At 39.3% G+C, this 27,158-nt stretch overlaps 1 protein-coding gene across 1 annotated transcript; it reads left to right on the forward strand.

The window, feature by feature from the left end:
- Positions 1-1,996: 1,996 nt before the first annotated feature.
- TMEM106B (transmembrane protein 106B) lies at positions 1,997-27,158 on the forward strand. The gene is made up of 8 exons (XM_032795682.2): positions 1,997-2,135; positions 7,363-7,584; positions 14,938-15,001; positions 16,803-16,962; positions 18,791-18,931; positions 19,022-19,071; positions 20,825-20,878; positions 21,909-27,158. The coding sequence occupies exons 2-8, from the start codon at positions 7,365-7,367 to the stop codon at positions 22,045-22,047; spliced, it is 828 nt and encodes a 275-aa protein (XP_032651573.1). The 5' UTR covers positions 1,997-2,135; positions 7,363-7,364; the 3' UTR covers positions 22,048-27,158.

Raw genomic sequence — 27,158 nt, forward strand, 5'->3', positions numbered from 1 at the left:
TACCTTATAACAAAGTAAATGAGACCTCAGTCTCCTATGACTGTGAAGCATAAAAGCAAAATGTCTGCTTACCAGAGCTTGCCTCTCCTGCTTCATGAGTGCCAGAGTCAGAGTGCTGGGACTAGCTAGACCCCTCTTGAGTCGAAAATAGGCCTTGGCTTACCACGCCACTGGATGACCTTGTCGCAAGTCCCACATCCTCCTCCAACTCCACTTCCTCATCCACCATTTCATCCTCAGGGTTGACTCCACTGGCTGCTGCCTCCAGTCCCCCTGAAGTATCCATGGGGCTCTTGGTGGTGTAGTCACCACCAAGGATGGTGTGCAGCTCCTTGTAGAAGTAGCATGTCATTGGCACTGCACCAGAACAATAGTTGCCCTAACTTGCCTTCTGGTATGCCTGCCTCAGCTCCTTGATCTTAGCACAGCACTGCTGCATACCCCTTCATTGCTCTTCTTCTGCATGCCACAAGCAATCTGCTGGTAGACATCAACGTTCCTACAGTTTGAGTGAAGGTGCAACTGCACAGCCTCCTCTCCCCACAAACCCAGCAAATCCAACAGATTTGGTGTACTCCATGTGGGAGCACATCTGTTATAGAAAGCTGGCATGGTCAGCTGGAAAGATGCTGTGTGAACAGTCCATGCACAGCAAACAGGAAGAGGAAGTTCAAAAATTCCTAGGTCTTTAAATGGGTGGTGAGTGCAGGGCAGCAGGGTTCAAACTACTGACCAGAATGGTCATGATGGCCATTGTGGGACACCTCCTGGAGCCAAATTAGGGCAACATAAGGAAGCACAATCTACTCTGACATTGCATCGCTCTAACTACATCACAAAAAGCTCTATGCCGCTTGTTGAGGTGGTTTTATTCTGTGGATGTAGCAGGGGAATTAAATTGGTGGGAGGAGCATTGTTGCATGTACACCTCCACTGTTTTGTTGATAAAAGCTACCTTTTGTCAACTAAACTGTGTAGTATAGACAAGGCCTAGGTTATTTTCCCTCTTTTGGGGAGGCAGCTTACTTGTTCCCTTGTGCATGATCAGCTCTGCTGACTGGTGCAGGGGTCTCTCTCATGCACACATCTCTGCTCTGCTCCCCCCACTTTCCCATTGTAGGTACAATGGGAAAGTCGCCAGTGACACTGTTAATGGGGTGATGTGGAGAAGAAAAGGAAGCCCTTCTTCCCCCACATCAATATTCCTATGCTAGAGATAGGAACAATCTAGCAATCAGTATTGCCCATCTCTAAAACAATCTTTCGCAAGACTCCAGGAGGCTGGGGTGTTAAGAAATAAAATCACTGAATGTTACAAAACCTGGGATGAAATCATGAAAGCTGGCAACACTGTAAAGGTCAGCATTGGCGCCTGGACACAGCTCCAAGAGAAGTCAGGTCCAAGGGGCTCAAGCGAGGCACCGAAAAAAGAGGCCCCGTTCAGCAATATAGCAGTAGGTTGCTAAAGGAAGGGATGCACAATGCCTGTGCCCTGGGAAGGCCCAGCATATGTCTGGCTACTGGGTGAACAAGTCAGTCAGGCCAGCACCAGTGGATTTTACTGTGAGTCCTGGGCTCTCCAGCCTGGCAGGTGCTGAGGGTGCTGCTCCCCCAGGGTCAAGGTTCCCAGCAGCACCTGGAGAAGGGGCATTTCTAGTGGGGCTTTGGCTAGAACTAGGGTGACCAGATGTCCCAATGTTATAGGGCCAGTCCTGATATTTGGGGCTTTTTCTTATATTGGCTCCTATTACCCCTCATCCCCTGCCCCGATTTTTCACACTTGGTCTCTGGTCACCCTAGCTAGAGCAAACGTGTGGACTGCTAGAGACGGGCAGCGATTGCAGTTCGGCCCTTCGTACCACAGCGGCCCCGCCGCGAGCCGAAGACCCCAGACCTGAGGGCGGCTGACAGGCTCCTCCCAGGTGCTCGCCGCTGGGCCTCAGCCCCTCCCCTACAGACCGTCCGCCCTTAGCCAAGTGCCCCCTGCCCCCGCCTCGCCGCGCCTGCGTACTGCACTCGCTGAAGGATCCGGGCTCCCGAGCTCGGTGTCGTTGTTTCACCCGCCGCCGGGAGCCGGGCCCTGCCGCGCACGCAGTCCAGTTGTCTCGAGCGAGCAGCCGAGCCCGGCCGCGCAGGTGAGAGGGCGCCGAGCTCGGGCGGCGGCCGTCGGTGCTGGCGAGGGGAAGCTGGGCATCGCGGCGGGGTGGGGGGCCTAGCAGTGCGGAGCGGCCTGGCCGTGTCACCCTGGTGTGGCTTGGGCGCTGGGAAGGGGTCCGGGGGGCCGGTGTCACGGAGTGCTGGCCGGGGCCCCAGATCAGTGTTGTGTGTGTGTGTGGCGGGGGTAGTTGTGTGCTGAGGTGGGATGGGGGGCTCGGGAGCGGTGTTGTCCCTGTGTGTGTTGAGAGTGGATTTGCGGCCCACGAGCTGTGTTGCCCTGGGGAGGCAGGGGGAGATGTGTGATTGGATGGGTGGCCTAGGGGGCAGTGTGTGTGTGTGTGTGGTAAGGGGGGACCTGCGTCCCCGAGCGGTGTTGTCGTGGGCGGCGGGGAAGAGTTGTGTGCTGAGGTGGGACCTGGGGCCCAGGACCGAGGTTGTGTGCTTAGCTGGGTTGGGTAGCCAAGGCATGGTGTTATCATGCTGTTGTTTTGGTATGTGTGTTTTGTGGGGAGGTCTCTAACAGCTGGTTATTTAGGTCTCTGGTGAAATTAAAGCTTCTGCTTCCCGTTTCCCTTTGCTGTGGATGACGGGGTTGTGGGATTCAAATGTAAACATACCTGGCTTCACTGAGGGGTGTCTCTCTCTCTTTTGTCCACACAGGACATAAGTCTCAAGGTCCCAGATTTCAAGTGTTTTCCTGAAACACTTTTTGCTGTGTACTCAGTGGATAGCTGAAGGCTGGGATTTGACAAAGAGTTTGTTAAAATCTTGTATATTGCACGTCATTAGCCATGCCTACCCAAGCTGAACAGACTTGTGAATACCAAGTCATGTCTCTTTACCTTTTCTCCCTTATGTATCCTGAGAGAATGTGTAATAGTAATGACTAATCCTCAGCTGATAGAGCAGGCAACTGCAATAAAATGGCTTTTAAAACTAGGTGTATTATCATCATTTTGTTTGCTTTTTGTGGAGTTGCATTTTAATTCTGTGTATATTAGAGTGAAATAAGAACTCCACTTTTGATCTGTCTTTTAAAAGGAAAGTTGCATCCATTTAGGCCATATATTTAAGTACAGTGGGGCTGCTGGTGAAGACATTACAAAATGCCTCTGTGAGCAGCATAAAGTATGTTGACAGGAGAAGCTCTTCCACAGACATAGTGCTGTGCATATGAACACTTACCTCAGTGTAATTTATGTCACTCAGCAAGTGGTTTATTCATGCCCCTGCGTGACACAATCTATGCTGATATAGGCTGTAGTGTAGTACTGAGAAGTATTATGTCTAAGGAATTGACTACAGGATTAGAAGCCAAGAATTCCTGTATTGTAATCTTGGCTTTGACACTGGTTTGTTGTAACGTTTTGAGGTCAGGCAGCTTCCCTAATTGCTTTTTTTCTGTATTCTCATCTACAAAATGTTACGGTTTTTAAAATCTCATTGTATTGGGGTATTGTATTGGGGGGCATTCAGAATTGACGTTTATAGATTTGAGGTATAAAATATTTGTTATAGATGGAACGGTAGTTTTCAATTAGAGTTGGCATTTGAATCTTCAAGCAGTGTAATCGGACGAGTTAGTTGCAGTTGTAGCATAACACTTGCTGGGATTGAATCCATGACCTCTGGATCTAAAAGTATGATCCCTTGGGTATGTCTACCTAGAGAGTGTGCCTTCCAGCAAAGGTAGAGAGACTCTCATTTGCTCTGACTGAGCTAGCGTGCTAAAAATAAGTTTGGACATTGTGGCACAGGTTTGAGCGCAGGTGACTAGCCCTGTCTGCTGCACATGCTGCAAAGTTCACGCTGCTATTTTTAGCGCACTGCCTCCAACAGTGCTAGTGTGTCTGTCTGCCTGCTCTGAGAGGGGGCAATAACCTCTGTTGCGTGAGGTAAAGAACTCAGGCTCCATAGCTCCAAGGCTGTGGCAGAATCATAAAACCTTCTAAGTGGACTAATGACAACAGAGGGGCAGAGCCATCTTGTGTACTTAGTGAATAATTTAGTAAATTAGAAACTATTTCTGTTTTTGCTGACAAATTCCAATTATTGTAAATTTGTTCATTATTTAAATGGCTTGTGTGAACATATTTCAGCCTTGTTCACAAAATACTTGCCGCAGCTTGTGCTGTGGATACTTTCTATTTACAACAGGCATTGTGTTTTTAGTCATCTGAGTTGTATGGTATTTCAGCTCCCTTATTAGCATGCTCAGATCCACAAAGCGCATGCAAAATGGTTGCAAGAATATCCATATAAGTAGGTTTCCATATCATGAATTTTCTTGTGACTAAAACTTGGCTTGTATGAATACTTGCTAAAACCAACAAAATGGGTCATGAATATCGACACAAATTCATGATTTTTAATTCAAGCAAATGTCTGTGTTCACCCATCTGTGATGCAGTAATGCTGCTGGGACCATCAGTAAGACATCAGTGTAAGGAACTTCTGGCCTTTTTCTATCCTTTCTAGTTGGTTATACCACCTATTGGAATAATATATCTTTTTAATAATCTGAGAAGTCTATACAGAAGGAATGCATGCAAGTTCTTAAAGTATTATTTTCTCTGTATGGGACACCTTATTGTACAACTGCAGGAATGGGGTTCCTTTATATTTTAGATTTCTTTTCTCTAGTACCATAGTGGAAACTAATGGCATGATCCTGCAGTTCCCACTAAGGCAAAATTCCATTTCGGTTCAGTGGGAGCTTTGTCTGTATAATGCATGCAGGATCAAGCTTCACATCAGTGAGTTTTTCAAACTCTGAAAGACTGTAATCTAAGTCATGGTAGTTGGTGTGCTACCTTGCATTAAAGATTGATAGTGGTAGATTATATGATCTGACTACTAGAAAGGTACAGACACTTGCAAAATATTTCACCTTGGAGTCATTTTTCTGCAGTCATAATGTTCCTACTGTTTAGCCTGGAGCATAGCCATACACCCACTGTTTAGAGGGTTATTCCAGTTAGAGGTTGGTACAGAAAGTAGGGGCCACCAGGAAGGGCTGGGGCTAATGCACTGGCAAAGAAGTCCATGCCCCTTTACCCCTCTCCTTGCTCATCAGTTATCTTCCCTGTACTGTGATAGGTGGGGTGTAAGGTGAAGGGATGGGTAAATCCATAATATATGTATCTGCCTCTGTTTTTATAAGTGTGTGAAACTTGAAAACTCCTCTATCCCTAAACTGCGAGAAATTTGAAAGTTCATTTGCGTGTCCCTTCCCTCAAATCTTCAGCCTCCTGATTGATGCAAGAGGGAAGTGAAGGGTCTTCATTACTCTTCCCATTTCACTGTTTCCTGGTATTTGCAAGGTTAGCGAGTCCCCTAGCACTCTACCTGTCTCTTCCATCCCCCTTGAACATCTCCCCTGTCTGTCTCAGCTACTTACAGGATTCCTAACCGATATAAGAGTGCAAATGACACAATTCTTGTCAGTTTCACTCATGGCTGTAGGGTTCCAGGGATAGCTTTCCATTTCAGTCTACTTCCTCATTAAAAAGTTAGGAGCAGCAGTTGGGGCATTAACACTGTCTTTATGTATGGAAACTGATTTAGAGCCATTTTTGTAATAATGGCTAAACATTTATATAATAATTAAATGAAATGTAAAATTCTGTAGAAATTAATGTCTTTGACTTCTGTCTCTTCAAGCAAAGTTCCCTAGTTGCCCCTGGTGAGTGAATTTTTCAGGCTCGGAATACAGCTTTGTTATGCATTGCTACAGATAGAGGGCTCAACATTTTATTTGAAGGTTTTTTTTAAAGCTGGTTTTTTGTTGGTTTTTTTTTTTTAAATGTTAATTAGAAGTATTTTTGAAATAAGTAATTATTATCTGGATGACATGATCCACCCAGTCATACAAATGTTAAAGTTGGTCAAAATTAGGGTTTCCGCTGTTGATGTGTTGATTTGAAAAGCAGGCTGAGTGAAAGACTGTAGATCAGGGGTTGGCAACCTTTCAGAAGTGGTGTGTCGAATCTTCATTTATTCGCTCTAATTTAAGATTTCACGTGCCAGTAATATATTTTAACGTTTTTAGAAGGTCTCTTTCTATAAGTCTATAATATATAACTAAACTATTGTTGCATGTAAAGTAAATAAGGCTTTTAAAATGTTTAAGAAGCTTCATTTAAAATTAAATTAAAATACAGAACCCCCTGAACTGATGGCCAGGACCCGGGCAGTGTGAGTGCCACTGAAAACCAGCTCGCGTGCTGCCTTCGGCACCCGTGCTATAGGTTGCCTACCCCTGCTGTAGATTAAGGGTATGAAACTGATTTGTAAAGGGTGAAATTGCACACTTGGTTTTCTGTGGTTTGGGGTATAAATTTAGGACTCCATATTCCCCCTCAATCTACACCGTCCCACGCTTATGTCAGTGGATATTTGGATAGAAGTCCTTTTCAGCCTATATGTGAAAACTAAACTTTTAGGTATTTATTTAGTACTTTATTATTCAGCATGCACAACTGGAAGCTCTTCTCTCCTTTGTCATGACTTCTGTCTCTGCCATTGTTTTCTCATCTTTCCTTGCCTATATCTTTCTATTCTGTCTCCTTTTGTTGTTCCCGTTACAGTTCTTCCCCTGCAGCAGCTCCTAAGTCCCACCTCCCTGGGGGCTTGGGTTCACTTCCTTCCTTGTTCTTTTTGCTAAAATGATCAGCACTGAAATAATGTTGTTGCTGAAATGTTATAATTGAATTTTAGAGTTGATGTCCAATTAGGATAATAGGGTCTGGGGGAATTCACACTTCTCAGTCATTGTTATGGGCTATTTGCAGACTCAGGCAGACATGACTGCAACAGTTATGCTCAGCTTTCTTTTCCTTTTAGCGCTCCTGGTTGCAAATATTACTTAAAAAAAGCAAAAACAAAAACTGTAATTTTGGACAATCTGAATGTTGTGTGCCATATAAGTATAATTGTAGGGCGGGATGGATCCTGCAAGTTATATATTTGACTTCTCTGCTGTAGAGCTTCAAAGTGAATGAACTCTGTTAATTGTCAACGGTTTAATTTCAGATTGCGTCTTGTTTTATTCTGACTTTGTTGTACTGTGAATTCCAAATGAATTGGATTCTTTTCATTCCTAAGCACTGCAATGTTAATAGTGCCTCTTGGGTTTTGCATAAGACAGTAAACCATTTTTGAGTGTTTTTCCTAAAACGTGCTTCTAACTCTCTCTACCATCAGACATGGGGAAATCCTTTTCTCACCTGCCTTTACATACGTGTAAGGAAGATGGCTATGATGGAGGTACAGCATCTGAAAACATGAGGAATGGATTAGTTCACTCTGAATCCCATAGTGAAGATGGAAGAAGTGGGGATGTGTCACAGTTCCCATATGTGGAATTTACAGGAAGAGACAGTGTCACTTGTCCCACTTGCCAAGGGACAGGGAGAATTCCACGTGGTAGGTGTTACAGATTAAAATTAAGCATATTTCCTTGTAAATGAAGCTGATACCTTGGATCCAATAGCTACAGTTCTGTAATTGAAATTTGTTTTTTCTCTTCTATTCGTCTACCACAAGAAGACAGTCAGACTGAGTGTGATGAATCAACGTTTTATAAATTATCTTTTTAGTATTTGTATCGGAGAAAATCAGTGCAAGACTTTAATCTTGATTTGCTTGTGCATATGTGCTCTTAACTCTCCTTGTATCTAGGTATTTTATCCCTTAACTATATTGAAATGACTAGGCAGTTATACAGAGACACATTTTATGAGGTCTTTCACTTGAATATATACTGTGGTAATCAGAGCCTGCACTCTTAAGAATATTATTTTAATAATGTTCTTGCTAACCTTTATTTTTAAAACATGTGAGTCAGTTCAGAATTTTAACTGTCCATTAAGTATACGGTCTTCTAGTTGTTTTTTCTGTTAAATGCTTTCAGTATGCATTCTGTTTAACAAAAATGGTCAGACTAGTTTTGTGAGGTAACAGTTTTGATGATCGATGTGTAAGCTTGTACATCATAATACATATTTTACAATTCTAACTTTTCAGTTTTATATAATAACTTTTTGTCAAGAGATATATCAAAGCTCATTATAACTGGTAAGTAGTGTGTAGTTCCCATTTTTTAGATGGAGAAATTTAGGCAAGGGTAGGTTTAATATGGTCAGGAACTAGGGTACAGAGAATCTGGTGTAATTCTTGGTATGACAATCTGTACCTTTAATTATTACACCTCTTAAAATGACTTACAAATACTTGTGAAAAATGGCCTTTATGGAAACGAATTACCGCATACACTTGATCATAAGCCGGTTCGTTTATAAGCCAACCACCTCCCCACCCACCCCCCAAGATGGATAAGTAAAAATGGAAAATTTTTACGATCCGTTCATATGCTGACCCTATAATTCAGGAGTCGGCAAACTTTGGCTCCTGGGCCATGAGGATAAGCCGCTGGCAGGCTTAGATGGTTTGTTTACTTCGAGCGTCTGCAGGCACAGAGGTAAACCTAAGTAAACAAAGTGTCCCGGCGTGCAAGTTGCTTACTCTGACGGGCCAGGACAGTAACTGGTGGGGAAACTTTTTTGGGGGGAGAAGCTGGGGGTCGGGGAGTAACCCCTGTGACCAACCCCACATGACCCCACCCCAGGGCCCCCACATTCTCCCCATTCCATCCCTTCCCACCTTATCTGGGGAGGATGTGTCTGGCACAGCTGCAGCCTGCTCCGACGGGCCGCGGCCGGGCAGTGCGGCCGCAGTCTGCAGCTGCTTCGGAGGCTAAGGGGAGAGCAGCGTGACCAGAAGCAGAGAGACTCTGGCCCCGCCTCTTCCCTTCTGGCTGTGCTGCTTCTCCTTGCTCCCTCTGTTGGGGGACGGGGTTGTGTCCCACCTCTCCCTCTCTATACCCGTTCATATACCCCTTCTCTGGTGCTTCCCTTTTTACTAAAAAAAAAATTCCGCTTATGAACAAGTATATATGGTATATTAGCAGCTACAGTGTTTTCCTTCTAGATGTCCTTTGCATCTTGTGTTGAAAGCTTTATTTCTCGTTGTCTTTCTCTTTTAAAAAGCAGCCTTTTGTGCCTTTATTCTGTTGGACCTCTAAGTAGTAGCATCAGTCATTCTCAAGACACGTTGTATTTTTTTTTAAATCATAATTGAGGGATTCAGCTCTCTGCAGGCTGTCATGCTTTTGTGTATTGTGCATACCACAAGAACAGGCTTTTTTGAAAGCCATGCATTTTGCATGCATTGAATAGTAAACATCAGTTGTGGTTTGGGAAAATCTGTTTAAATAGGTTGTCTGTTTCTGGACATGAAATGTTTTTATCCTGTGACTGCATTGTTGGATGCCCCTTGTTACTTATACTTTTCTTAAAAGAGGATGCCCTCCTCTGTGCATACTGGTGCTCTTGACAGTAGTCCTGCAAAGGTCCTCAAAGGTATTTCTGATCAGGAGGGTGAAATAGTTAATGGGACTTCATCATATGGTGGTGTTATCCTTGCCACCTGACATTCCTTGGAGAATTTCTTGCTAGCTAGTAGGTAATATGAGAATATGGGCAAAGTCCAATACCTAGGGCTGTTGAAATTCAGCATTCTGGTTTAAAAAATATTCATGCACTTTCAAGTACCTGGTGTACACTGCTTTGAAAATATTAACACTTTTTTAAAGTGCTAAGTATTATCTAGATCTATCACAAATTAGTTTTAAGCTGTGCCCTTCATTATGGTGTGTTTTACAAATGTCATTTGCAAACGTTCAGCCTCAGTCCTAAAACTGATTATGGTTAGCCTGGTCAAACGATTAATAGATGCCCATGTCAAAGTAAAATCCTTCTCTTCAGTACAGTAACTCGTCATTTAACATTGTCCTACTTAACATTGTTTAAATGTTATGCCCCTGCTGAATTAGGGAATATGCTCGTTTAAAGTTGTGCAATGCTCCCTTATAATGTCGTTTGGCTGCCTCCTTGTAAAGTCGCTGCTCTTCCACGGAATCTTACACGGGAGCATTGCACAAGTTCTGCTTCTCTGCCTCCTTTCCCTCCCTCCCAGTCCTTCCCTGAGGACTTTGGGTGGGGGGGAGAGGGATGTGGTGTGCTCCTGAGAGGAGATGGAGTGGGGTAGGAAGAGGTGGGCCTGGAGTGGAGCAGGGACAGGAAGAGGCGGGCCTGGAGCATTTCTGGCAAAATTGGAGCCTGTTCTCTGGGGAAGCTGCTGCTGCTGCATAAGTGCTTCCTAATGTCCTTGCCTGCAGTGGGCTATGCCTCTGTGGGGTAAGCCAGGGGAACTTCCCAACCACAATACAGTACTGTACAGTATACAGTATAATGCCTTTTGTCTGCCCCAAAAATATTTCCTTGGAACCTAATCCCCCTCATTTACATTAAATCTTATGGGACAATTGGATTCATTTAACATTGTTTCACTTAGTTGCATTTTTCAGGACCATAATTACAATGTTAAGTGAGGAGTTACTGAAATAGACTTTTCTGACAACACTAGAGTTCTTACTGTGTGTTAGGTAACAGGAGGTACAATCCTGGTAAAGACCAGGAAGTTGTAGTTTTACATGCTCCCTTTAGGATTTATCCTGACCTTCTAATATGTGTAAAAACTATAACTTCCTTGTCGTCACTAGCATATTGCCATCTGTTAGCTCATCTTTTTGCCTATAGAAGACACAGCCTTAGATGTACTAGCCCCATTTTGATCAAATTCTATTCCTAAAATTACTCTTGCATCTTTAATTTGACAAATTAGTCATCATTTCTCCTCATAAAAATGTTACTCTTGAGGGAATTCTGCACCACTGTGCATGTGCAGAATTCATGTGTCCCACAGAACTTTTTTGCTGCAGAAAATACATTCTGCCCCAGAAGTGCTGCAGTTTTACCTTTTTCCCCACCAGAGGCTGCTGTGGCGCCAGAACAGCCAGCCGCACGAACACAGGCAACTACCGATGGTGGGCAAAAGGCAGAACCGCAGCACTTCTGAGTCATAATATAATTTTGGGGATGGGGGGTGGGTGGGCAGGCAGGGAGAAATTCTGTGAGTGCACAGTGGGGCAGAATTCCCCCAAGAGTAGAAGTTCATCACAATGCCGTGCGTGCGGAGCCAAGTTAGGACAGAGTGGGACACACAGGTCTGCTAGGTGGGTCACAGGCTGGTGTTCAGAATGGTTAGGGGGTGTGGGGGGGCAGACTGGAGTGTGGGCTCAAAGCTAGTGGGGTGACAGCATTGAGCCAGGAGCTGAATGTGAGTTGGGGTGCAAGGCCCATTGGGGACTAGAGAGGGGGGCTGCTGGGATATATGGGGATGGGGGAGGAGGCTGCAGAAACCCCTGGGGCTGGGGATGCGGGAACAGGGGCAGATATGTTGGACTGTAAGGGAGAGGCTTGGGGTCAGCCTGCATCTGCATGGGGGAGGCTCCCCAACTCCCTAACAATTCACCCCCAACCCCCCAAAAAACCTGTTCCATACTTCTCCCACCCACACCCAACAATCCTCCAGGTCACTCTAGGCTTCTTCTCTCTCTCTCTCTCTCAGCTCTTCCATTACCCTGACTCATCCAAGCCTTTGCAGTGATTCTGACAGGTGCAAGAAATATAGTTCTGTATTGTAATTTAAATTAATTACTCAAACTTCTGTATTAATTAACTTCTATATGAAGTTCTCTATTCCTAGTAAGGAACCTATTTGAAAAAAAAAAAAAAAAAATTACCAGAATTTTTGGGGTAGGGGAGTGCGGGGATCTGTATTGATGCAGGCATACCTGCTGACAGATATTTAGAAATAAATTACTAAAATAATTGAAGCTGGCATGATTATATTGTGTTGTTTTTGACAAAACATGCAAAATTTTAAAATACTGTGCACAAAATTTTTAATTTTTTGGTGCAGAATTCCCCCAGGAGTAAAATGTTGTTTTGGCATAGAATGGCTGCCACATTCTACTCCAGAGAGAGAGATATTTCAGTACAGGTTAAAAGTCCTTATTCAAGTACAGTTTGTAAAGCATTTCAGAATCTTCTGGGAGGAAAGGCACCAAAACCATTTGAAAGAAATTTTTTTTTTTTAAAAATAGCAACAGATTTAAGACCATGTAATTTCCAATTAATATCAGTATCAGTGTAGTGACTTACATAAACCATATGGATTTTGTATCATTAGTCATCACATCTGCCCTGAGTCCTTCTGTTTTTGTAGCTTTACAACCATATTTTTTTCTCTCCTGTTGCTATGTGAAAGACCCGTACAAAGGGCTATCAAATATTTCAAGTAATCAAATTAAATAGAAATGTTTTTAATTTTCCTGTTATGGTAATACTAGGTGTTATGATAATAGGTAACATTTAAGTTGCGGATGTTTCTAATATATAAGGTTAGAGTTAATGTTTAGTAAATCAAAATAGAAAATTGTTAAACATACAATTTTTTTATTCAATTTTTACATTAGAGTGACTTTTTTTAAAGCATTTATTCGATATGCATGTCTCATACTAAACACTAAAAATGTGAGCTAATTAATGAAAGTCTGCAATAAAATATTTTCATTAGAACTGGCTAATAGAGTGAACTGGTATTTTTAAGATAGATTCAGTGCGCTATAAAATGATTTCAATTTAAGTAACAAAATTGTGAATATCTGAGACTATACTGCACAATTGGAATTAGAGTGTACTTGGATTCATGCTTTTGTTAAACTGTAGCAATCATATGGAATTTGTTTCTTGTCTTTTTGCCAAATCCGACTGTTCAACACAGCACACAGAGTAAAAATAAAAGTAGCACTACAATATTTTTTTGCAAAGTTTTTGAAGAATATATTTAAACAATCAATGATTATTTTTAGTATTTTTTTTCATTTTCTTTCAAACAAGAACAAATATTCCAGAATTTTTCTCAAACCTCTTACCATGTTTCTAACTCTTCTTGTATTGCAAACACAAAGATTTTTGCGCTCTGTGGAAACTTTGTGTGGCTTTGTTTTTGTTGTTTCCCCAGTCATTAGTCTATCTACAACTGAAAACTGTGCAGAGAAGGGACTGTAGGTTTGTAAGAAAAATGTAGAAATCTGTTGGTGTGGACAGGAAACCAGTGTGTTTTAACTTATTTTAACCTCCACAATACCTTATTGCAAAAACTATGTTTGAGCTGAATGGTGCAATTAATATTTAGATATCTGTGATTAGGTGCCACACTTTAACCCAACGGTTGACACATGCTGTGTTGCTACATCTACCTTATATCCTCTCCTGCTGCTTGTACAACTTGCACGTTTAAATAACCTGCATACTTTCAAGTTCTCTTCTATGCAGGTCCTGCTTGTACTTTCAAGCTTTTAGTCATTTGTTTCATTTATTGGGACTTGTATTTTTTAGGGGAAAGAATACCACGTGCACAAATTACTAACCTATAGGTCTTTTTCTTTAGTAGGAATTGTATGGAAAATTCCCGTAGCTCTTAGACTGTTTAGCCTTCTGAGGGAATGTGTACACTGGGGGTGGGGGAACGAAACCCAGTGAAGGAGATGGATCTCAGAACCTGGGTTCAGCCTGAGAATGTTGATACTGCTATTTTGAGTCCCATAACGTGAGACCTGAGTCAAGTGCCTGGCTCTGAGACTCACTGCTGCGAGTCTCTTTGTAGATGTATCCTCCCATCTCACAGGGTCCTTGAGTCCAGGCTCCTGCCCAACCCCACACGTCTGTGCTACAGTTGAACAGTCCCTTAGCCAGAGCCCTGCGAGCGTGAGTCAGTTAGCACAGGCCAGCCATGAATGTCTAATTGCGGTGTAGACATACCCCAAGGTAGCTCTGGGCTCAGACCCCCAATGATAATCATGTATATCTTAAGTAATCTTCATCTCCCTCTTCATTTTTTCTGTCTGTCATATTAGCTACACATTGGAGTCTTTTCCTCTGAAGTGTTTGTAAGTGCATCACGTGTGATAATAGTTCACTGAACTTTCATAGATGTTCAGCTCATTACCGCAAGAATAATTTGTTGATACCTCATAGAGCATGTCTTGGTAAACTTTCAGGTGGTCTTTGCAACTGAGGATATTGTGAGCAAAATTCTTGATCCTGACATTAAAGGTTTGACCTAAATAGTACTCATTCTTGTTCTTGCAAGCTTGGTTTTGGTATTAGTGATTGTTCTTTTTCTTTTGCCGCCATGCTGTTCAGATTGTTAATTTTCACTCATTGAGGATTATTCACTTCCTATGCATCAAAGATGTGCATAGTGCATTACAAACTGGTCTTTGCTCCAGGGTGCTTACAATACTAAAAAATTCAATTGTTGAATCATAAGAAGGGAACATAGGTCAGAAATGAATGAATTGGAAACTCTTTGGTGGAGGGACTGTGTATTCTCATGGGTTCATACAACATCTAATGTAATGGGCCTCTGGTTCTGTTTGGTGCTTTTGGTGACTAATGCAGTACAAATACTTGTCTTCCAGAGAAACAAGTATTTCCTTTCACTGCCCTGTCAAAAAAATTGCTTCTTAACCTTTCTTCTGAGATAGAAGCATATGTCCCTTAATACACCCATAGCAGAACAATCTCTGGGGAATTGAAAGAATTTTTGTGTAGTCTGTGAAGACATGTTCCATACCTAAGGACACTTTCCAAAATGTAGTTTTAATTACTGTCTCTTTTTATTAAAAACAAAAATCCATCATGAGGTTCCATTAAAGTCTGCTGGAAAATGCTATTTGAACTGTTCTTGTTTAGAGATAGCTAAGTCCACCTAAAGATATTTCTGAAAACTGTTGTTGTATATTTGTAGGGCAGGAAAACCAGCTTGTGGCACTGATTCCATACAGTGATCAGAGGCTGAGGCCAAGAAGAACGTAAGTTACAGTAAGAATATGAATGTATGAAATGAACTTTTCTTTTGCTGATATATTGCATCACATTTAACATCAGAATATAGGTGTTGTTTTTTTTTTTCCTCTCTAAAGAAGAAACATAAGTGAAGTCACTGAGTAATCTTTTCTTGGGCTCACTATCTCCAAACAATGTTGCTTAAGAAAACTAACAATAACTCTCAAAATATTAACAAAAGAGGTTCAGGGTAACACACACCTGTTTTTTAAGAAGGTATTTTGTAGCACAGTGCATAATGCAGTACAGTATCTTTTGGGCTATAGTTATATCAAATGATTAATATTTTAGAAGACTGTGTGGCTGTACATTGCTTGAGAATTCGGTAGCCTTTACTCTAGACCAACGGCAAAGTAGCTTTTAACCTGAAGGCAAAAGGCCAAATTCATTGCTGACGTAAGTAGACACAACTTGACTGTTGCATCAGCAGTGAATTTGGCCCACTGTTGTCAAATAAGTCAATTATTATTGTATATTTCTTTGGATGGTTTCTTGGTCATCAGTGTCAAGGATCAGTAAACTCATTACTCTGGTCTAGCCCTTTTTGTTGCTGCTTTCTCTGTATTAAATTTACTAGATCTGCCTATGTGTTAAACCAGTTGAACCTTAGTGATTTATGATGTATTTTATGACAGTCATCAAAAGATTTTAGATTTTTCTGTAATAGACTTTTATTTTCATGTCTAGCAGACATTAGAAATCCTAGAATACTTAATTTGGCAACAGTATAATGTTAGCAATAATAGCAGTTATTAACAAGTGCATGGAAATATTGGTGGATACAGAGATTTTTATAATTCTTTATTTTAGGTTTGTCATTTCTTTGCTAAACCAGCCCCAAGTTCTGATTTCCAATACCTAATGTGTTTTACTGATGCCATAGCTTTTATTAATTTACTCATTTATTTGCTAGTAGGCCTCATTTTATAATACTGAATTATGGCAAGATACCATTTTTTATAGGGATGTGAAAATTGTCACATTCTACAACTTTAATTGCGAGGACTTGAAGATTATACTGAGAGGTTAAGAATCCTCTAGATTTGGTACAATGGTAGGTCAGTTGTGAAGAATCTTTTGTTTGTTGTCCAAAACTTGGAACAAATTTGCGGCTTTATAAAGCTGTATTACAAGGTTTTATTTCATATGCCTTGATTTTTTTTCCCAAGAAACCAAAAGTTGTAGTTCTTCGTTAAACAGACATCTAAGTAAGCTAGTAGCATTGCTATTTAGCTTTAGTATAAAATATTTTTTCCTGTAAGACAGGGAGTTTTGCAAGGCATATGGGAGCCTTGTTCTCATATATTACAATATATCAAAATTTGATTTGCTTGCTCTCTCAGTTCTGGTGGTTCTATTTCAAATTAAGAGTATTTTTTGATTGAGGTCTTTTTCTTAAATATATTGGGCCCCAGAATTAGGTTTAAAATTTTTAGACCAGAGCATCCATATATATGTGTTGAAGTTTGAGTCACTAATTACATCAGTTACTTCTGTATCTGAACTCTGCTTGAAAGCAAGATTAACCTATACTCTAAGATTTTTGTTAAACATAAACTGAAAACAAACTGCATATTAAGTGGAATTTAAACAGTTAGAGTGAAAGTTTGAGACAGACTAGATTAAATATCTTGATTTTATGTAGGAATGCTTATATACTTACAAAGAAAATAAATGGTAAGAAAGAAGTGGTTTGAATTTTATAACCAATCACTTTTGTTGGTAATATCACTAGATTAACACTTTATTTTTTTTTCCCCCCCCCAGAAAGCTTTATGTGACTGCTTCTGTAATAGTATGCTTACTCCTTTCTGGTCTGGCTGTATTCTTCTTATTTCCTCGTTCCATCGATGTTGAATACATTGGAGTGAAGTCAGTATATGTCAGTTATGAAACAAGTAGGCGCATAATATATCTAAATATTACGGTAAGACAATCTGAACATTGTGGTAAAGTGAACAGTAAATTTGTGTAGTTTCCCCTTAAAACACAACGTATGGATCCAGGCAAAAATGCTTTATTATATAGAATTTTACTAGGCACATAAGGTGTAGCATTTATTTGTAAGCATTCTGACAGTGTTTACCCCAGCAGGCATTTTATGTGGATTATAAAGATAGTGACAACTGTTTGAGTGGTCAGATTCTCTTCTCCAGTTTGTATAATCATGGGCTGCTACCTTCAGTTTACTGTCAGACTTTCATCTGGTCTGGATCTTTGAGGAACAGTAGAGGTCTGGCAGATAGACCTAGAAGTAGAAACTGGGATTTTTCCTGATCTGCTCTGGGAGAGTGTGCCAGGATTCTGGGTCTACTATTAAGAAAGATATCCCTTCCTTAAGTCTATACCTGTACTCCACTAAAAAATAGTATACAGGATGACTGCAATTGTTGAGGTAGATATCTCTTAAAGTGTGGCCTTCTAAAATGTAAGTATTGTAAGTGTTCAGTACCAGCATGCTGAATTGGATAGAGTAGTAAACAGGGATGACCCCAAATAATTTAGTGCAGAGGTGTCAGCATGCTGGAAGGGGCTACTCTGTGGATACAATAGCCAAAAGCTCCTCATGTAGTGTCTGTATTACAGATGCACATTCTCCTGTGAACAAGGGAAGTAGATTCAGTTTTCTTTCGCTCACAAATCTTCATGGAGTTGGAATCTTTGAAAATTCGGTTATTAATTTTATGTGAACAGAAATGAATTTCCTATTACTGCCTGCATATTTTAATGAGCTGACGGATAGTGCAGAAAAGAAAATTCTTGCCATTTAAGACTTGTTTATCCTAGAAGAAATGAAATCTAATAAAAATATTAGCTAACATTTGTGAAAACACCACTGCCTCTGCCTGCACCAGATGCTGCGTAGTGTTTTAAAACATGGTTCTCACTATACATTTTTTGATGGCTGCTCAAGTATTTTAGGAAAAGAATATGAGGTTAGCTTTAGGAAAAAAAAAAAAGCAAATGTCCAAATCATGGTTATTTATTGCTAGCTAGTAAGTCTGTTGTGAAAAGTGATATTAACTAACATAAAGTATCACTTTTCACAGCAGACTTACTCAGCCTTGGCATGCCTGGGGACAAATTGAACCCTGGATGGGGGTTGGGGGAGGCAGCGGGGATTATGGGCCATGGGGTGGGTGAATGGCCAGGAGAGGCAGTAAGGGGCTGGAGCCTGAAGCCCTGTGGCCAGCTCCCGAAGCCCCACGGCCGGGGCACGCAGCCTAGGGATGGAGCCTGAAGCAATGCAGCTGGAGCCCCAAGCTTGCTGCTGTCCCACCACACCAGGACTGAAGCCCAAAGCCTAGCCCCAACACCCCAGAAAAGTGAAACTCACCAGCTGCCTGCTCCTCCTCCAGTGTTGTGCCCCAGGTGTCTCCAGAGGAGTGCAGGGCCCAAGCCCTGCTGGCAGCCCCAGCATCAACACCAAGGCACAACAGGGAGGGGCCGCTATTTTGCCACTTCCTCTCACCCTCATCCCCCCATCACAGCTCAGGAGGCTGTGGCCGCAAGAAAAGCTCCTGGTGGCTGCATGCGGCCATGGTGTCTGCATTTCAGAAACTCTGTAATTGTTACATAATATGTTTAGAAAAGTATGTGGAGTTAGATAGATAAAGCAAAAGTTAGCTTATACATATATTCCATTTTGATATGAGACACTTTCATGTCTTCTGCTCAACAATTTTCAAAACAGTTCTTTTTCAAGAAACTCATGATGGGCAATTCTAAAGTTTTTTGTTTGTTTGTTTTTGCAGAACACCCTAAATATAACAAACAACAATTACTATTCTGTGGAAGTGGCAAACATTACAGCTCAAGTTCAGTTTTCAAAAACAGTTATTGGAAAGGCACGGCTAAACAATATCACCAACATTGGTCCACTGGATATGAAGCAGGTAAATGTGGATATGTTTGTGATGTGAGCCATATTTGATCTTATGTGTTTCTGATCATTTCATTGAATTATTGTTGTGGGTTTTTTTCAGATTGATTATATGGTGCCCACAGTCATACAGGATGAAATGAGCTACATGTTGTAAGTGTTTGGCTTTTAAAATATGTGTGTGTATACAACATTGTACTAATGATGCGATATAGTGGTGCCCACTAAAAACTAACACTTACCACATTGCTGTACTTGTGCTATATTTGGATTAGGAATTACTGAATATACAGCAGTAAAGCACATACTGCTTTTTTATGAATGTTAGACTGGAACATGGGCATTGCTGTAGTCAGTCAGGCTACTGGTTCATCTACTTTAATTTCCTGTCTCTAGCATTAACCAGTACCCAATGATTCAGAGAATGGTGCAAGAATTCTTGTAATGGACTAATTTACGATAATCTGCTCCAAGAAAAAGTTTCTTCCTAACTAACTGGCTGGGAGTTGATTTATGATGCAAAACATAAGGGATTATATCCCTTATATTTATTCTATTTGGACTATGGATGTCACTATGGCTGTACAATGGTAATCCCTGTAGTTGCAATTGAGGAGACACTTAATTTATAAGCATTTGTTCATTTATAACTTCAAAAAAGAAATGTATTTGGGTTGAAATTTCGGTTGAATTTTGTAGTTTGGGAAAATTTAACTCTGCCATTTTTGTTACCATAATATGAAGAATCTTTTGTCCATTAACGTCTTTCAGATGAGCTTTCTGTATTTAATTCAAACACAGTCAAAAAAACATTTCAACTTGATACAACTGTAGGTACCAATTGCAGGGTCTAAGCCATAGTACTCAATGAGAACTAGTGTCTTGAGTATGTTTGGAAAAAAATTAAAAAAAATATTAATAAACATTGTAATAAATGTGAAATATGAACTTAGCTTACAAATGCTTAAACACTTGTATTTTCTGCACTTTTTAAAAGAATATGTACAAGTCTAATGATATATGACTTAGCTCAGAATCTTACTACCATAATTATTTTTCATATTCCTGAATGTCCAAACTTAAAATAGATGGTCACAGTTTATCAGAAAATCCTGCCAACCTTGTTGACTCTTTCCCTTGCAACTTCGCACCAGGAGTCTGGTAGAAATCTTTTGCTAGCTACATTACAGAGCTTACAGTGGTGCAGCTGCATCACTGCTAGTGGAGACACTCTAAGCCAATGGGAGAAAGCTCTCCCTTTGACTTAGTTACCGCATCCACCGCAAGCAGCAGTAGCTATATCGGCAGGAAGAGCCCTCCTGCCAACATAGTTCTGTCCACACCGGAGCTTAAGTTGATGTAACTTATGTAGCTGAGGCGAGCAGTTTATTCACACCCCTGAGTGACATAGCTTATACCGACTTAAGCTGTAGTGTGAATGTAGCCTTAGTGATGTGTTGAGGCTTTTCTGTTGTGCTTTCTTTGCTGATATCTTAAAGATTTAAATTGAACTATTGGTTACAGAGCCCTTCTATCCTCTGCTTGAAATTTAAATTGCAAGCCTATGACTAAACACTTGTTAAAATACAGACTTTCCCTTTCCCCACTTTAAAAAAGAGCAGTTAACAGGGGGAAAAAAATTCTACATTTATATAGAATGACTTTTTGCATGTAAACTTAAAATGAGATTTGTGTGTAGAGCATATTGGCATCTTCGCTATTTGCAGCAACTTTTGACTAATAATATTTTATAGTTAATTGACATTAATAGCAGCTCTTCATACTTCATGCTTCTTTAAAGATCAAGGAGCATGTAAATATCCTCTCAATTAGAATTTTTAGTTCTGTATTTTAGCTTGTTAAATCTTACCACTTGATTACTCTAATTCTGGTTTTGTTATTTCAGTGATTACTGTACCTTGTCATCTATTAAAGTGCATAACATAGTAGTCATGATGCAGTAAGTATGGATCACTTGTATTTGTGCATAAAAGTAATTAGTGTATCCGTTAAGTGTATTTGAAAATTTTTTCATTTACAATGTTCTTAAACATGGGGGAAAATATATTCTATATAAAATGAATAAACATAGTAAAAATTACTTAATAATTCATCATTTCTGTGCATGGTTCAGCTTTTAAGAAATTGTGTGCAGTTTAAATATGATCTTGCCTTAACATGGAGCCTGGAAGCGTGAAGAAACTTGCACAGCCAATGCCAGCGCTCTATCTGCTCTGTGACTGAAGGCCTTTTGTCTCCAGGACCATTGGTCTGATACGTCATATTTGCTAAATTAGTTTTTTAGAAAGCCCTTAAAATGAGTTATGTTCACTTACAGGCAGGATTATAGTGGGGTGTGTTGTGGATTTTTTTTTTTTTTTTTTTAAATATAATTACAAAGGTCTCACTGGGTTTTATAGTTTAAGCCTGAAACTGTCTCTTACCCATCTCTTCCCTCTTCTCCACCTGCTTATATTATCTCTGTTGCAAGCTCACTGCCAGTTTCATGTGTTGGTATAAAGACCAGAGGTGTTGAATATTTGGATGTAAATATTTACCTTGTCTTTGTACCCAGATAATAAAAAATAGATCAAAGTTCGGGCTTTTCCAGTTTGTCCGTATAACATTGAATACAGTCCATCATGACTATTTTTAAAACACAAAACTCAATGATATGCTAGGAGTGTGTTTTATGGATCAGATCTAAATTGATTTTGGGGTAAACTCCATTGGTTTCACCATCCTCTCCAAGTATAGTGTAGTCACATATAATAGTAACTCTGTGCCTGTAGTACAATGTTAACTTTTAATTAAAACTTAGCTGGCTACTAATGTGAAATAAAAATTGCTTAATTTATATAAAATGTTTTAAATAAAATTTTTGAAGAAAATGTATATCTGATTTTAAAATACTGATCATCTCACAAATTCCTTTTGTGTAGCCTTTACAAACCGATGTCTCTCCTTCTTCTTTTTTGTCTGTATTTAAGAGTGACAGTGACAACCTCTTACTTTGGCCACTCTGAACAAATATCCCAGGAGAGATACCAGTATGTAGACTGTGGTGGAAACACGACTTATCAACTGGGCCAGTCAGAATATTTAAACGTACTTCAACCTCCACAATAAAAGCGGCACAGTGGATGATGCAGAAAGAAAAAGATGACTGTTGTTACTGCCAGACTTCATCTTAGTAGAACTGTTGATCAGATTTGCTACTATTAAAAGGGGATGTGTGTGTGTAAAGTTTAGCAACCTGAAGGTCTGTTTGCTTATAATACGATCTGTGGGAGAAGGAAAAGTGCAAAATGTATGTAGCCACAATTGTTGAACAGTGTATTTCTCTTTCTGTTTACTGTTATGATATGTAGACATTTCTATCAAATTGTTTCACTAGAAAAAATGCATCTTAAATTTTCAGACAGAACTTGAATGATTGCCTGCAGCACATTGTGGCTACAAGAATTTTAAAGTAAATGTGCATATATTTATCTGTATAGATGAAACAATGTCACTAAGGAACATTTTGTAAGAGAGGAATAAATATATAACCTAAAAGTTAAATACTAAGAACTGAAACTATAACACATAATACAGATCAAGCCACCTATTTAAGTCACCAGTTTCCTTTAGAGTGTCTGGATATGTCTATATATGTGGTAACTTATAGTCCTTGAGGATGCATTAGTAAACTTCTGGAAAAACTTCTTTGTATTGGAATTCTGTTTTAGATATGCTTCCATTACAGGTTAACTGCTTGATTTTATTATTTCCCACTCCTTAAGCACAAACAAAACTCTTATTGACTTGAATGAAGGTTTTTGTTTTCCTTGAATGTGGAATTTTGAATCTGGTGTTAAGTTGGCTACTGTTCTTTTGTTTTTGTTTCTACCTCCTCCCTGCCCCTACCCCAGGATGGGAAGTTTAAAGAAAATGTTCATTATTCATATTTTTAAAAACGAATAATGCATATGACACACGTTCATGACTGCTTTGCAAAATTTATCGAGTTAAAGAAAAATGTTGAAGTCTCTACTGGATAATGAAAAATGCATTAAGTTTTATTTAATTTTTTGTAGTAGTAGCTTGGAGTACAAGTGTATCACTTTCAAGTTTACACAGAATCACTTAAACAGTGTACATAGTAAGTCTAGATATGGCTTTTGGGCAACTAAGTGTAAACTGAAAATATAACTAATCATAATTGCTTTGAAATATAAAGAATGCGTACCTAACACTGACAAGTAGTTTAACATCTGTATGGACTGAATAAGCAATAGTTGCCCAAATTCTCTTAAGCCCTCACACTTCACATTATGAGATTGGAGAGTGACTTTTTTTTTTGTAAAAGTGCAAGTGCCTATGCAAACACTAAACTACAAGAACTCAAATATGGCTACTTTCTGATAACAAAATAATCCAGAGTAAATGTCTTCAGTGTCACTGCATGCCAGGTATAATTGGCCGTGGAACTGTGTGCTTATGCATTTCAGCTTGTGAGGAGCATAATTTAATTTAGATTTAATCTTAAAATTTCTTTGATTTTTCGAGACTACCTTTAATGTGTTTTAAAACACTTTTGTTCTTTTACTTGAATCCAAATAATGTCTTCAGTTTTAGTTAAAAGAATCCTGATTTAGTTAGTTCTAAATTGGATTCTTTACAGGTTAATGTGAACTTGCCATTGAGTGGTTAGATTGTTAAATTGAAATGAACAGTATTTTTAAAAAACAGGAACTGCAACTTTAATGCTTCCACATCTTGCTAACATAGGATATTAAAAATAAGAATCCAATTCATTGGCAGTAGTGTTATATTCTAAAGGTAACTTTTCAGTTAAGGAATAGTCTGAAAGCTTGAAAATGTAATTTTGTTGTTGTTCGTTGTTTTTTTGTTTTCCCCTTCACATTTTTTGTTGTATGTAACTAAACTTCACAATTTAAAAAAAAAAAAAAAGTTACTCTGCTATAAGTGATGGTCCTGCTAAGGGTTCTGCATGGGTGTAAAGGTGTCCCTGCCTATATCCCTTTGCGTTATTGGACTTTAAATCATCACATTTCTTTAAATAGTGCTGGTCAGGTCGCACTGATTGACCCAAAAGACACAATGCTGGCATTACAAAACCAAGTTACTTCTTGCCTTCTAAAAAATATTTTTGGTAGTTGGTTGTAAACTTAAAAAATGGTGAATAAACAGAATCAAAAAAGTTATACTGCACTTAATATAACCTAGAGCTGTTATATACATAAACATGTAGTTGCAAATGCCCAGTCTTTGACTATGGCTGGTAACAGGAAAGTATGTCTGGGGTGGAGGCTGGTGATTGATTGGTTCTTCTGGGTTGGCTGTGTGGGGAGTTTGTACCAGTATTTGTGTGGAACAGCTAACTGCCAACAGTTTGAGAGCTGATTTCTCACCCAATGACTGGGATATAGAAAGGCTCTGGTCAGACCCATGTGCCAGCAGCAGAGAGTACTGTGTGGTAAGAGTTGCTACTTTTAGAGCACTTTGCCACTGCAGGATCTTCCTAAATCATAATATATTTCTTTCTGGATCTGGCCATGCCAGATTTAAGACCAGAACCTGCCAATGGTACAGTGCAAAACATTCTGTGAACAAAACTGGGGGTTCAGAAATAGACTGAAACTCTTATGTAATTTTACTTCTATATAATCTTTTAAGTATTGGCTATTTTGAGACAATGATCCATTAATAAAATGTGTTTTGCCGTAAACAGTGCTGTCGGTAGTAATACATCTGGGTAAAAGCTAGTTACTTTTCTTAGGCTTGTCCAGATAAGAAACTTTTGGTTCAAGATGACAAGAATGTCGTTCTTAATATTTAACTGCTAAGGGTATGATTCTGAAAAGGGATCTACCTGAGTGTATGATGGGGCTAATGAGTGAGTTCTTGTGCAGAATCAAGGTCTGAAATAGTACAAGAAATGTAGGTTGGAAAGCGTTCTCTGTTCACGGAAGCCCCAAAAGCTGCTAATTAAGTCCATAGTGGAGCATATCCTTGTATAATTTAGTTTGTAAAATACTGATTTATTTGGCCACAAAGTCTCTGAGGAGATGGTATGTAACTTAAATTTAAGGTGCTTATTTTGCATCCATTGGAATGTTAGCTTGAAATTGACTCTGGAACTGCGATGTAGGGTGGAAGGGGAGGCTAATATAAATGTATACTACAACAGCTGATCCTAGATGTATTTGGCTAAAATGACCCATACGCTTACTCTTAACTGGGATTGATCTCTTATCCTTAGGACTCATTTATGTTATCAAAACGTTTGTTGTTGTTTTTTTTTTAAAAAAAGGTATCCTACAAACCCTGGAGATCTACAGACTGAATACACAGTAGAGGAGTTCAAAAGGCAACTTTTGTTCTGAAAGACAGAGCCCATGATATATTATTACTCACGAATTGTGGAAGAAAAATGCCTTCTAGATGTTCTGCCACATTTGTAACTTGTTTCCTCATCTGGAGGCTCTTTGATAGAAGGATTACAGTTTTTAAAATAATTATGCAATGTAGAGGTCAGTGTTCTTGTAACAATTTGCTGTGCAGTATAGCTTGACAGTTTTGATGCACTTCTGATGCATGCATGACCTTGATATTAACATTGCTGTTACATTTGACAACTTTATTTTAACACACACATTGATTGACGTTCATACAAGTGGTCCTTGAAATTCTCCAAGTGAGTATTCTGCTAAATAGTAGTATAATTCAAAACGTTGTTTTTGTTTTTTAATGTTCAGTGACTAGATCAGACTACTCTACCAGCGATGCTTTACATTTTCATCATGGACTTAGTGCTACCAGCTGATTAACTGAAATATGTTCTTGGTAAGGGTGAAACAATTGAGGTGTTTGGAGGTGGTGTGTTGAGTGTTAAAGGCAAAATGTTTTTTAGTTGTCGTTAAATGCTGAAAAATAAAACACGTCTATAACCAAAAAACATTTTGTAAGTTGTCTGCCAGTAACTTGGCACCTGCCCCCATTACCCATTTCTTGTTTGTATATTCCTGTTAACTTCAATGAGACTACTTAATGTGCAAGAGTTAGTTACATGAATAAGGTTTTCAGGATAAGGCCCTTGATAAACATTTGTCATAACTTAAGTAAAAAAAAAAAAATCCAAAATACCACATCTGGCAACACTTTAAGATATATTCCTTTTCTAGAAGGGGAAACCTACCTTCTTTTAAACTGTATTAATCAGAAATGTGTTGGGATAATAAATAACTAAGATTTTTTATTCAGCATGTTAAAAACATGATTTTAGTGTGTTAAGAGGTCTAAAGGCAATAGTATTCATTATTTAGAATGATTTTTAGACCAGTCTTGAACTGTCTTGCTCACTGGAATGGTAACAGCTAGATGTATTACAAAAGCACCATATAGTTTTTTGTTTGGGAAACCCTTAAACGCTAATTTATTTAATTGGTTATGCTGAATTGTAATGTTTTGTTGTTGTTGTTTGTTTTTTTTTTTTTTCTACTGGTGATGGAATGCTTTTCTTGTTTGGGCGTACTTAAGATTATCAAGAACCCATCATTATTTGTCAGGAACAATTCTTAATTGGTAAGAAATGTGGAGAGCAGAGAAGCCCCAGTGTGTGGGCTCTGTCAATACCAGAATGTACTCCCTGGATTGGATTAAAATGCTGAGTTACAGCTTTAGGTATTGGTAGTGCACCAGTAAGTATACTGCCATTTCTTATGGTTTGATGATTGTGAATAAACACCACAATTTTGGCGTAGTTGTCTATTGGACATTAAAGCTTTTACATTATATACTAATTAAGCCACTTAATTACCTAGTCCTTTACTTTTGTTTTAATGAGTCATTTTTCACCAGTTTAACCACTATTAGTGTTCATTGTACAGAAAATGCATATTGCTAAAGATATGTATAGAGATGCTAATAGGTGATAACTATTTTTGTAATTTAGAAACTGTAACTTTTGCTCTTGTAATTGTGTGGCAAATATAATCTGTTTGCATTCAGTTTATTAAGCATGGTAAATAAAACTTCCATGTGTCAAAGTGTATGTGGACATGCTTCTAGGACACATCAATTGTCTTAAAATGTTAGCAAACTGAGGGGAATATAAAGTTATATCACTACTTTGTGTTTAAAATTCTGAAAGGGACTTCATAATGGGGGATTTTAAAAAGAATTGTGCACTCATTTGGAAAGAATGCTATTAAAAGTTAATTTTTGAAAGTAAA

This window comes from Chelonoidis abingdonii, chromosome 2 (assembly GCF_003597395.2).
Source record: "Chelonoidis abingdonii isolate Lonesome George chromosome 2, CheloAbing_2.0, whole genome shotgun sequence".
In the NCBI taxonomy this organism is placed as follows: Eukaryota; Metazoa; Chordata; order Testudines; family Testudinidae; genus Chelonoidis; species Chelonoidis abingdonii.

Excerpts from the sequence above, each read along its gene's own strand:
- TMEM106B (XM_032795682.2), top strand. The coding sequence starts at position 7,365 with ATGGGGAAATCCTTTTCTCACCTGCCTTTACATACGTGTAAGGAAGAT. Across the intron at positions 16,963-18,790 it reads TAATATATCTAAATATTACG|AACACCCTAAATATAACAAA; the intron begins GTAAGACAATCT and ends TTGTTTTTGCAG. Across the intron at positions 20,879-21,908 it reads AACATAGTAGTCATGATGCA|AGTGACAGTGACAACCTCTT; the intron begins GTAAGTATGGAT and ends TCTGTATTTAAG.